Below are 13619 nucleotides of genomic sequence, written 5' to 3' on the forward strand. Positions count from 1 at the left end.
ATATTTGTGTGTGTATATGTATATGTGTGTGTGTGTTTATTTATATATGGTGCTAAATTGTTTGAACCCTTTCCCAATCAAGTTGCCAACATTTGGAAAAAGTCTGTCTGATCAATACTTGTCACTGATCAACTGTAGGACAGTCTATGTAAAGTACAATTTTCTGACATTAGCTGTAAGATTAACTCATTCCTCACTTAACTCAGTGTCATTAGCTTAATTTGACACAACACGGTGGACTAAAGGGGGCCTGTTCTATGCTGTATTAATCTATGTAGTCTGAACTCATAATGTGAACTAATATCCTGTAATCCTACTTTTCTTCTATTTGATCAATCTCTTACAGAATCACTGGTAATGAGGTGAAATAAGTCTCTCTTTTCTGCGTATTGCTATCCTTTCATATAAAAGACATAAACTTGTGTTTCAACTCTGTTCTCTGTAAAGTTTGATTTACCTAGTCTTCCATTCAAAATGATGATATTGCCGAAGAGCCCGTTTAAAAAAAGACTGTCATACACCCAATGTGCAAACAATAAAAATAAACAAATAAGGTTCAGAACTGAAGTTCACGAAAGTGACCCCTCTTCAGTCGTGAAGCTGGTCATCACTGCAGCTGATCCAGGAGCCCGTTATTTCCCGGCCACACCTCAGTTCACCGCAGCGACGAGTAAACCTCACCGAGCAACAAGCTGAACCTGCCTCCAGCCCCGACACTCTGACCTTTTCAGTCTTAAATTGGCCAAACCCAACCTTTCCAATTCGGCTCAGTGCTTAAGTTGGTCAAACCTCTGATTGTCTTTGCATATTCTTAAGCAAAATAGTTAAAGCTGAGTTTAATGGAATAGCAAGCACAGCTGGAGCCAAAGTGCAGATTAAGCTTAATACATTTTTACTAAAGTGGGACATTAAGCATAATTTTTTCTGTTACTTAAATGCAAGTTTCACTTATTGAAAAAAGTTACATAAATGCATTGTTTGACCACTTTTGTAGTAAAATCCCCACTATTTGTAGGTGTTCTGCCCTGTCACTGTGATTTGCATCACTTTGACAATAACCAGTATAACCTAGAATTAAAAACTACCCAGCAGGTCAGGCAGCATTTCTGTGAAAAGAGAAGTAATGTTTTGGGTTGATTATCCTTCATTAGGAAATTTTATGACCTTTCATCACTGAGATAGTCTCCCAGATAATTTAAGTGATTGAGTCATTCTTCTAAGGAATGCCTTTCTTCCATTGAGTTTGACCGTCAGGTTTGATGTCTGCTAAACTGACTTTAACAGGGAGAGAGATTAATTCCATTCTTCTATAAGCATCAGTTTTCTGCTCAGAAGTTAACTGGAGAGACCCCTTGTACACAAAGCTTACTGTTGTATAATCTGTTTCTTAGATTTATAACATACTGTTCAGCCCATTGAATCTATGATGGTTCTCAAAGCAATTATGCCATTCTTGTTTTTCCTCACATTTACTTTCAAGCTGTTGCCTCATTCCATGGTACAAATCCCCTGTGTAAAATATGTGGGATCACTGACCCTAGAAGCTTTGACCACTATTGTATGTAATTTCCATGTATACTTTGACACAGCTGCCCGTGCATTTAGGAAGTTAATGTGTCACATTGAAAATTTCAATTTTCCGCATTCAGTATTTCCTCATGTTTACTCAAAGAAACAGAAACACATTAGTCAATATTCTTTATTTTTCAATCTTTTTATTATTATTATTAATGTCAGCATAATAAGATTGATACATAGATAATGGGATTACAAACATACACATTTCAACTGAACATGACAGAATACATAATAGTTGAGTCTTCCCAAATCATGGACGATACAAGTAACATATAAACAAGGCAAACCTAGGTATATCATAATATATATAAATATATTAAAAAAACAGAAAAGAGAAGAAAAAAAAAATTATGCAAGAAAAACTAATCTAACAATCTAATAACTAATAAGGGAAAAAGAAAAAATGAAAAAAAAGGGCTGTTTGTTAGATAACAAAAATACAAAATCATCAGTGTCGTCAACTCCGATCCTCTCAACATATGTGAAATCAAAACTGGAAAAACAAATAGGCTTGGAACAGGGTCACATTACATCATATGAAAATATTGAATAAATGGTCTTCATATCTTTTCAAATTTAAGAGAAGTATCAAATGCAACCCTTCTAATTTTTTCTAAATTTAGACATAACATAGTTTGAGAAAACCAATGAAATACGGTAGGAGGATTAATTTCTTTCCAATTCAACAAAATAGATCTTCTAGCCATTAATGTAAGAAATGCAATCATTCGACAAGCAGAAGAGGATAAATGGCCTGAGTCCATCATTGGTAAACCAAAAATTGCAGTAATAGGATGAGGTTGTAAATCAATGTTCAATACCGTGGAAATAATATCAAAAATGTCTTTACAATATTTTTCAAAAGCGGACAAGACCAGAACATATGAGTTAAAGACGCTATCTCAGAATGACATCTGTCACATATAGGATTTATATGGGAATAAAAACGAGCCAATTTATCCTTGGACATATGAGCCCTATGCACAACCTTAAACTGTATTAATGAATGTTTAGCGCATATAGATGATGAATTAACTAATTGAAGAATTTTATCCCAATTCTCAATAGGGATAGTAAGGTTAAGTTCTCGTTCCCAATCATTTTTAATCTTATAGAAGGGCTCTGAACGTATCTTCATAATTATATTGTAGAGTTTTGATATTAACCCTTTCTGAGAAGGATTTAGTTCAAACAAATTCTCCAAAATACCTGAAGACACAAAATTTGGAAAGGTAGGAAGTACAGTATTTAAGAAATTCCTAATCTGTAAATATCTAAAAAAAAAGAAATCTAGGCAAATTATATTTATTAGATAATTGTTCAAAAGACATAAAACAATTATCCAAAAATAAATCGGAAAATCGTAGTAATCCTTTAGTCTTCCAAGCCAAATAAGCTTGGTCTATAATAGAAGGATAAAAAAAGCAATTGGATACAATAGGAATATTTAAAACAAACTGAGTCAACCCAAAACATTTCCGAAATTGAAACCATATACGTAAAGTATGTTTAACTATCGGGTTGTCAATTCGTTTCTGCAATTTAGAAAGAGCAAAGGGAAGAGAAGACCCTAAAATAGAACCCAATGAAAATCCTTGTACAGATTTAATTTCCAGGTTCACCCAATGAGGGCTAAAAGATAAATCCCAATCCTTTAACCAACATATCAAATATCAGATATTGACTGCCCAATAATAAAATCTAAAATTAGGCAATGCCAATCCACCTTCCTTCCTTGCCTTCTGTAAATATTTTTTACCTAATCTAGGATTTTTATTCTGCCATATATGAGGAAATTTTTGAATCAACATTTGCGAAAAAAGATTTCGGAATAAAAATTAGTACCGCTTGAAATATATATAAAAACTTGGGTAAAATAACCATCTTAATAGCATTAATCTGACCTATCAGAGATAAAGATACTGGTGACCATTTAGTAAACAAACATTTAATCTGATCGATTAGGGGTAAAAAATTAACCTTAAAAAAGTCCTTATAGTTTTTTGTGATTTTAATCCCTAAGTAAATAAAAGAGTCATTAACTAATTTAAAAGGTAAAATTCCATAAATTGGAACCTGTCTATTTAAAGGAAACAATTCACTCTTATTAAGATTTAATTTATACCCGGAAAAATTACTAAATTGAGCCAACAATGATATAACTGCGGGAATGGATTTCTTAGGATCAGAAATAAATAATAATAAATCATCTGCATATAATGATAGCTAATGTATATCCGTCCCACTATTAATGCCAAAAATATTCTGTGATTCTCTGATAGCAATTGCCAAGGGTTCTAAAGCAATATCAAATAATAATGGACTAAGAGGACAGCCTTGTCTAGTACCCCCGAAATAAACGAAAAAAGGGAGATCTTTGATTGTTAGTAAGCACCGAGGCTACTGGAGTATGATATATCTGTTTAATCCAGGAAATGAATGTCGGACTAAAATTAAACTTCTCAAGCACAGTAAATAAGTATGGCCATTCAACTCTATCAAATGCTTTCTCCGCATCTAATGAAATGACACATTCTGAAGTGGTATGTGAAGGAGTATAAACAATATTCAATAATCTCCTAACATTGAAAAAAGAATAGCGATTTTTAATAAAACCAGTTTGATCTTCCGAGATAATTTGAGGTAATACCTTCTCCAGCCTGGATGCCAGTAACTTGGAAAAGATCTTAGAATCTACATTCAATAAGGATATTGGTCTATAGGATGCACAGTCAGTAGGGTCTTCATCTTTCTTCAATATTAAAGAAATGGAAGCTCTATAAAAAGATTGTGGCAGATTACCCAATCTAATTGCTTCTTCAAAAACCCTGCATAACCAAGGAGAAAGAGTAGCGGAAAAACATTTTAAAAATTCCACTGTATACCCATCTGGACCTGGTGCTTTCCCAGAATTCATAGAGGAAATAACCCCTTTAATTTCTGCATCCGTAATAGGAGTTTCTAATATTGAAAGATTATCTGATGATAATTTTGGAAAATTCAATTTCCCAAGAAAATCACACATGGTATTATAATCATGAGGGAATTCAGAATGATACAGGGAGGTATACAAATCTTGAAAAGATTTGTTTATCTCATCATGACTAGTCAATATTCTTGGCGATACTTCTGTTAATTCAGGAACTTTCTGTTTCAAAATGGCGGCGTTACACTGCATAATTAAGTCATGTATTGATGTATATATCCCATTCTGTGACTTTGGGTGGCTAGCTTTTAGAAATTGTTTTAAACTAACAAGTTTTGTGCTGTTGTTATTCTGAAAATCAGTCAATGTGAGATATATGTTCTAGTCCATCTACCATTGTAGTATTTTTAAACCTAATTGCATTTATCAAATTTACTTTCCCTTTTCTTGCCATTTGGGGCTAACAGCACAATGCATTATTAATGTGCTGTGGTCCTGCTTCTTCTGTCAGATTGGAACACTTTCCATTCCCTTCTTTCCATGTAACCATCTGGCTGACATTTGGGTCAACTGGTGACCATTTTACCTTTTCAGAAATGCCTAATGTGACATTCCAATAATGAGTGAAAAAGTTCTGAATATGGTGTTTGTTGTATTGTGAGCATTAGAAAAATAAGTTAATACTAATTAGGATGATGGTAATATAGCAATACTCTCACTAGGGGAAGCGTTAGTAAAGAAATGCTGGTTCCGGGGTAGGGGGGTTTTACTTCCGTTTTTTTGTCCTGTGTGCATGTGTATTGCTTCTCTGCCATGCAGTGAAAGCCTCCGTATGTAAATATCGGTTTGCCGTCCCAGATAAAGTTGTTCCTTTGGGCATGAAGTTATCGAGTGGTCCTTTTTCAAAGTAGAAGTTACCACATATTTTTGGCGATGAGGTGAACTAGTTTTTTGGATGTATTGTCCCGCTGCGCTGGGGCGAGAATCCTCGCGTACAGATGGCTACGTTTGGGACTATCAGTGAATTTGTGCAGGGGAACGAGGACTGGCCGGAGTATGAGGAAAGGTTGGGACACTTTTTCCTGTGCTAATGGAATTACTGAGGAGGCTAAGATGCGCTCTATTCTCCTGAGTGTGTGTGGGGCAAAGACTTACAAGCTGATAAGGAACTTAACCACACAGCAGAAACCAGGAGAAATTCCATATGATGAACTGGTCAAGCTCGTGGAGAACCACCACAATACAAAACCTTCTGTGATAGTCCAGTGGTTTAAGTTTCACAGCCATTTCAGGAAGCCAGGTCAGTCTGTGGCCGAGCTTCGGCAGCTGTTAGAGCATTGTGATTTCAGAGCCGTGTTGGATAATGTGCTCCGTGACAGATTGGAAACCCCACCACTGACTTTCAAGAGAGCCCTAGAGATTGCCCAAGGCATGGAGATGGCTGCTGATAATATCCAGAAAGGATATGGGGGGTTGCAGTTGGCGGCAGTGCACTAAGTCAGGAGGGAGTCTGGTAAACAGGCAAAGCGGATGGAAATGTTTTCGGTGTGGAGGAACACACCATGCAAATGATTGCAAATTCAAAGACACTGTCTGCCATGCTTGTAGCTAAAAAGTGCAGGAGTTCAAAGGGTAAACCTGGGCAGGGGAAAGCTCAACAGACTCAGGCAGCCACACACCACCTAGGAGAAGCAGACGAGGAGGCAGCGTGTGTCTACAACATGTTTGGGGTGGAAATGGATGAGGGACCACCTGAACCATATTATGCCACAGTTACTGTCGGGGGAAAGGACATTAAGTTTGAGATTGATTCAGGGGCTACTGCATCGGTCATCAGTGAGGGGACCTTCAGGAGGACATGGGGGTCCAACCTGCCTCCCATCGGACCGTCTAAGCTCCAACTCAGGACCTATACGGAGCAGCCCATACCTCATTTAGGGGTATTATACATGGATATTTCAGCCGGGGGCCAGAAGGCTGAAGCCAGGCTGGTGATAGCTAAGGGCAGTGGGCCCAGTCTTTTGGGCCGCGATTGGCTTCGCAAAATCCGGCTCAACTGGCATGAAATTAAGTATGCACACACGACGGAGGACATTCTGCAGCAATACAAAGATGTTTTCAGGGACGAGCTGGGCACACTGAAGGGTGTGACCGTGAAACTCCATGTCGACCCTGAGGCCGCACCACGTTTTTTAAAGCCCAGGTTGGTGCCCTATGCCACGAAAGGCAAAGTCGAGGCGGAGCTGGAACGGTTACAGGGGCTGGGCATCATTGAGCCCGTCCAGTTTTCAAGGTGGGCGGCTCCTATTGTTCCAGTTTTGAAGGCAGATAAAACAGTGAGGATATGTGGGGACTACAAGCTTACAGTGAATCAGGTCTCTAAGCTGGAGGAGTACCCATTGCCAGGGGTGGTTGACCTGTTTGCAACCCTGTCAGGGGGTAAGCTGTTCACAAAGCTGGACATGAGCCACGCCTACCAACAGCTGCTGCTCAACGAGGATTCAAAGGAGTACGTCACCATCAATACGCACAGGGAGTTTGGAGTGGCGTCTAGCCCCGCCATTTTCCAAAGGACAATGGACTGCTGCAGGGGATTCCGCACGTAGCAGTGTATCTTGATGATATTTTAATCACGGGAGCCACGGAGGGGGAGCATCTGGCTAACTTAGAACAAGAGCTGAAGAGACTCAGACGCAGGGCTGCGATTGAAACGCGGCAAATGAATGTTCCTGGCACCGAGTGTGACCTACCTGAGACACCAGATCACAGTTGAGGGGCTTTGTCCAGTGGAGGACAAAGTGAGAGCCATTAAGGAGGCCCCAAGCCCCAAGAGCGTCACTGAACTCAGATCATTTTTGGGCATGGTGAATTATTATGGCAAGTTTCTTCCTGACCTCTCAAAGGTTTTGGCCCCACTGTACAAGCTGCTTCACAGTGACACTAAGTGGCAGTGGGGTGAACAGCAGGAGGAAGCTTTCAATGAAATGAAAGAACTCCTGCACTCAGCAAAGCTGCTTGTTCATTATGACCCAGACAAGGAGATCACCCTTTCATGCGACGCCTCACCCTATGGAGTTGGGCCCCACATGTAATGGAGGACCGTTCAGAGAAGCCTATTGGTTTTGCTTCATGTACCCTGACGGCTGCTGAGAAGGGATATTCACAGCTAAACAAAGAAGGTCTGGCCATTGTTTTTGCAGTCAAACGCTTTCATCAGTACCTCTATGGACGTGCATTCACAATTTATACGGACCATAAACAACTGACGGACCTGCTCAGTGAGACCAGCTGCACCCCCCCACTACCCTCAGCCGGGATACAGCGTTGGGCTCTCACATTGTCAGCCTACAGTATACAGTAGCGTAGAGAGCGGGTGGGGATAATGCAAACGCCAATGCACTGAGTCGCCTTTACCTGAGATGCCTGTTACTACATATGTGCCTCCAGAGACTGTGTTTTCATTGGAGAGGCTGTCCGTGACACCTGTAAAGGCGACCCAGATCAAGCAATGGACAGAGAGGGACCCAGTCCTGTCTCAAGTCAAGACTTCTCTTTTACAAGGTTGGCCCAGAGTTGTGGAAGGAGAGAAACTGAGGCCTTATGCCAAACACAAGACCGAACTGAGTCTGCAGGATGGCTGCATTTTCTGGGGGGGTGAGGGTCATCGTGCCTCCCCCTGGCCGTTCACAGATTGTGGAGGAAATTCATGAAACTTATCCAGGGGTGTCTCAAATGAAAAGCCTTGCAAGATCCTACATCTGGTGGCCAAGAATGGATCAGGATCTGGAGTACAAGGTAAAATCATGCACACAATGTCAGACCAATCAGAACATGGCACCACCAGCTCCTCTGCACCCATGGGAGTGACCAGTCTACCCCTGGTCTAGGCTACATTTGGACTTTGCTGGCCCCTTTATGGGACAGATGTTTCTTGTAATGGTGGATGCGCACTCCAAATGGATAGAAGCTCACATCATGAGCAACATCACAGCCCCCTCAACCATAGACAAACTCAGGCAAGTGTTTGCAGTCCACGGGTTGCCTTACACTCTGGTCACTGATAACGGCCTGACGTTCACCAGTGAGCTGTTCAGTGAGTTCATGCAGCAGAATGGCATTCATCACATTCGGACAGCCCCTTTCCACCCAGCCTCAAATGGTTTGGCTGAGCGGGCTGTTCAGACAGTGAAGGAAGGCCTGAAGCGGATGACAGGGAACTCTCTTAGCACTCGGCTTTCACATTTTCTGTTTAAATACCGCCTCACGCCACAGACTACGACTGCACACACTCCAGCAGAGATGCGGATGGGACGTAGGCCTAAGTCGATTGGACCTGCTGCGCCCGGACGTGAAGGCAAAAGTAGAGAGAAAGCAGGAAAAACAGAAAGAGGGACATGATCAACATGTGTGATACAGTTAAAACCGGATGGCAATATCTATGTGAGAAACTTCAGCAGCAGCAATAATCAGCAATGACTACCTGGGGTTATTCTTAAGCAGAGTGGTCCAGTCTCCTATGTTAAGCTGACTGACGGATGTGTTTTCCGCAGACATCAGGACCAGGTGCGCCTGCGTCATGATACAGGCTTAGAGGCAGACAGTTTCATGGAGTTTCCAATGATGCGACCTGTCCACCAGTGATTTTGCCAGAGAAAGAGAGACACTGGCAGAGGAGTCAGGGTCCCCTGAAGAGGATGGACATTCTCGCACGGACACATAGACCCCTCTCATGCCCCTGACACCAGATCCACCCAAAACACCCTCACCAGCGGTGCCTGCTGGGTCACCGGGGTAGTGTGCAGATCACAGCGCACTCACAAACCTCCTGATAGATGGAATGTTTGACTGGACAGTTTTTATTGTGTTAGACTGAATGTTGAACCTGCCACGGTTTTCAGATGTTTTGTATTGGTAAACTGGTGCTGAGACACTAGTACAAGTTTCAGGGGTACACAAGCTAATGACATCACTGTTTCTGTTTCCTAGTTCTTTTACATTTGGGGAATGTTGGAATTTAAAGGGAGAGAAGTGTTGTAATGTGAGCGTTATAAAGATAAGTTAATACTAATTAGGATGATGGTAATATAGCAATACTCTCCCTAGGGGAAGCGTTAGTAAAGAGAGGCTGGTTCCGGGGTAGGGGGGTTTTACTTCCGTTTTCTTGTCCTGTGTGCATATGTATTGCTTCTCTGCCATGCAATACGGTTCACTGGAAGCCTCTGTATGTAAATATTGGTTTTGCCGTCCCAGATAAAGTTGTTCTTTTGGGCATGAAGTTGTTGAGTGGTCCTTTTTCAAAGTAGAAGTTACCACAGTGTTTATCTACTAAGAGCAGGATTGTTATTGAGTGAGGTATGTTGCAGATACTGATTAAGTCAGAATTGGAGGAATTAGGAGTTGGGGAGAAAGAGTTATAAGTGGCAAATCTAGAAGTTTGTTTTAAATGAATCCATAATGCTGTAATGAACAAGAATTTATAAAACATGGATCAATGCATTCCTAGAATAATATTGTCCCAAGATGTGTTTTATATTCACATTTGGTTTAAGAGAGTTTTCCTTGCACTCAAACACAAGGCACTAACCTCCCTTTTTGTTTCTCCAGCTTGATTCTAATTATACCTTAAGGAAGACTCTTTTCAATGACACAACAATTTCCTTACACTGTAAGTAATAGTTCTTGGAATGTATATAAAAATAGTAATGGGAACCATAAGGGATTAGGAATGTGTTAAGTGTTTTCAAGGGGGAAATGACTGCTATGTAGCCTTCTTCACAGTATTACTATGTAAACTGGTGGATAATTAATCAGCAAATCGATGGAAGCAGCTTCATGAACACCCTCCTATTTTGTGATGGTTGGAGCTATTCACATATTTTAGTAGCTCAGGATTTTGCCACTACCTTCCTGCAAAAGAGTTGAACATCTATGTCAGACGTATGTTGGGATTCCTACCCTCAGAAGCCATATCTCAGCCAGGCTGATTCCCTCCACTTAGTACCCAGAATTTAAAAAAAGTATTTGTACATAGCCTGTGAATCTAGCCAAGTTGTCTCAGTAAGGTTATAACACAGATGTATCCAACAATGTGAAAAAATTACAAGATTTCTCTTGCTCACAAAAAAAGCAGGACAAGTGTATTCCAGCCAATTCTTTGGCTTTGAGCTTCCTTAAGGAGCAAAATACCAATTGGTGCCTTCCAGTGGATAATTCTGAAGTGTTTCTGAAATTTATTTTTAATTTCAGAATTTTTTAACATTTTTACACAACATTTAGGTTGTACACTGTTTGCCAAGAACAGTTGATTAAAATATCTAAAAGTACCACATGATGTTCATAAACTAATGTTCATTCTTGTGTTCTTGCGTGTAGTTTACAGTGAAAGTGGATGTGATTCTTCGCTGTCTTTTAATATCTCGTGGTACCTCAGGTATTCACACTGCTACAATGAAGTGTTCAACCTGCCAGTAAGTCCTGTTTGCTATAGTTTGAATGAGAAAATATTTCATGAAAACAGGAAGTGCTAGGCATACTATAAGGCAATATATATTGAGAAATGCTTAACACTTCAAGTTGATTTTTCATTTGCATTGGTGAAAGTTAGCTGCCAAGGTTTATCTAGGGAAATAAGTACTGATCATGAGATCTAATGGAAAGGCAATGGGAATGGTCACATTGTTGTTATGATTAAATAGTAATCAAAGACCATCTATTTCAACGTTGTCTGATGGGGATTCTTGCCTGCTTCAGACCATGTGTGACTAGTCACCGCAGTGTGATTGAACCAACTTGCCCAAACACACCCAGTACAATGAGTTTTATATTGTAAGGTTCTTTTCATGAGCTCCTGGGACTTTCTTGAATTAACATGAATGGTGTGGATTGGAATGACCTAGTCATAGACTTGTTACACCAAAATAACAAACCCTTCGGCCCAACCAGACCACTGCAGACCAAGTTGCCTACCTGAACTAGTCCTATTTGTCTCCTTTCAGCCCATATGCATTTAAACATTTCCTATCCTTGTGCCTAACTAAATTGCCTTTTAAACTTTGGAATTGTATTCACATGCCATATCCTCAGCATTTCATTCCATATGCCCTCTTACAAACTTGCCCTTTATGTATTTTCCCTGTCACCTTAAGTCTCCTCCTTTAGTTTTAGACTCCTGCTCTGGGAAAAAAGACCTTGTGTGTGTGTGTGTCCCTCATGATTTTATGCACCTCCATAAGGCCTCCTCACAGTCTCTTCCAATTCAAGGAGGAGACAGTATCAAGTTTCTCCTTATGACTTAAGCCATCTAATCTCGAAAAAGTCCTTGTGAAAGTCCTGCTTTACCTGGCAAGTACTCTTCTTGTGGTGATGCACGACACTTATGTTAAATGGGACAGATCCATTAAAAAGAATGTGACATTGGTAGAAGAATCGGGGGGAACTGGGTTTGGGGAAAATTACTTTCAGAGGGTGTTGTGTTTTGGGAAGAGGTGTTGGAATACATTGCCTGAAAGGCTCATACAGGTAGAAACACAGGCCATGTTTAAGCATTATTTGAATGTGTATTTAATGGATCAAAGGATGTACTTCTGCCATTTCTTGCATTTCATGTTTGTAATAAGATTTGCATGACAAGTCTCTCTTGCCTGTCCTGCTTGCCCACTGTCCCTCTTTGTCTTGCCGAGAGATCAGTAGGAAGCGGCCCTCTGGTATAGCTGGTAACCATGTTCATTGTTCTAAATGCCATCAGAGAGATGAAGTTTAAAAACTGCTCGCAGAATTCTTCAGTATTGCACCTTTTGTCATGCTTGGTTCAGCATTATCAGTTTGCAAGCTTGTCCCATCCAGTAAAAATCCAGTACAGTTTAAAAGGTGTGTTATGTGGCCATGTGGTTAAGGTGTTGGACTAGTGATCCGAAGGTCATGAGTTCGAGCCCCAGCCAAGGCAGCGTGTTGTGTCCTTGAGCAAAGCACTTAACCACACATTGCTCCAATCCACCCAGCTGAAAATGGATACTGGCAAAATGCTGAGGTTAACCTTGCGATAGACTGGCGTCCTATCTGGGGGGGGGGGGGGGGGGGTCTTCATGCCACGGAAACCGCCATAAGTACTGGCCTGATGATCCCATAAGTCTCAGGACAGACTTTAACTAACAGTTTAAAAGGTGCTGCACTAGTGCCAACTTTTAATACATTCTCCAACCTCCAATTCATAGAAGGAATTCTATCAAAGGAAAGTTGGATGGTTAACAATTATCCCTCAGCTTCGCAACCAGGCAGTCCATTGCATTACTATTACTGTTGCCTATGTTACTACAGTAATTAGATTTCATTGTCTGTAAAATGATCCAAAGAACACTGAAGTTTGGAAAGGCGTTACAAAAACAACTCGATCCTTCATATTAGTTTGAAGATAGTTGCATGTTAGGATACAGAATATATGTGAGATCAAAAGTAATGTATACTTTATAAATATTGTAGTTCATTAGAAAGAAGCAATTCCCTTCCTTCACCATTGCTACCCTTTGCAAGCTTAATCCACGTTTGAGTCTTTTCTAACCATCTCTTCTTTGAATCACTTTTGATTATTTCATTGTCTTGTAGGATAAGCAGAGTAACGTATACTTTGAAAGTAACAGAGAAATCAATCCAGGATGGTCTGGAAGCTATGCTCAAAATCACTTCATTGTTGAGAACTGCACAGAGCTCTTTAAGCCACAGGTATGATGAAACCTTTGTTGCCTGGGGACTGATTGTGTAGAAAACTGTAATAGTCATGGCACCAACACAGGTCCTTTGGTCCACTACATCCACGATGACTGTTTTGCCCATCTCATCATCATCATGTGCCACGTCATATCACATGGAAGATCTGTCTTTCCATCTGTTGTTCTTACTCTTTTCTTTGTCCATGATTTTCTTGGCAATTTTTTCTATAGAAGTGGTTTACCATTGCCTCCTTCTGGGCAGTGTCTTTACAAGATGGGTGACCCCAGCCATTATCAATATTCCTCAGAGATTGTCTGCCCGGTGTCAGTGGTTGCATAACCAGGACTTGCGATAGGCACAAGCTGCTCATACGACCATTCACCATGTGCTCCCATGGCTTCACATGACCCTG

At 40.6% G+C, this 13619-nt stretch overlaps 1 protein-coding gene across 2 annotated transcripts in view; it reads left to right on the forward strand.

The window, feature by feature from the left end:
- Positions 1 to 13619, forward strand: part of LOC140725214 (transmembrane protein 87A-like) — a 66036-nt gene that overhangs the window by 5333 nt on the left and 47084 nt on the right. For both annotated transcript variants that reach the window (XM_073040365.1, XM_073040366.1), the window contains exons 2-4: positions 10109 to 10169; positions 10877 to 10971; positions 13103 to 13219. In XM_073040365.1, the coding sequence (XP_072896466.1) occupies positions 10109 to 10169; positions 10877 to 10971; positions 13103 to 13219 (273 nt within the window). The remainder of the gene's footprint in view (positions 1 to 10108; positions 10170 to 10876; positions 10972 to 13102; positions 13220 to 13619) is intronic.

This window comes from Hemitrygon akajei, chromosome 3, assembly GCF_048418815.1.
Source record: "Hemitrygon akajei chromosome 3, sHemAka1.3, whole genome shotgun sequence".
Classification (NCBI taxonomy): domain Eukaryota; kingdom Metazoa; phylum Chordata; class Chondrichthyes; order Myliobatiformes; family Dasyatidae; genus Hemitrygon; species Hemitrygon akajei.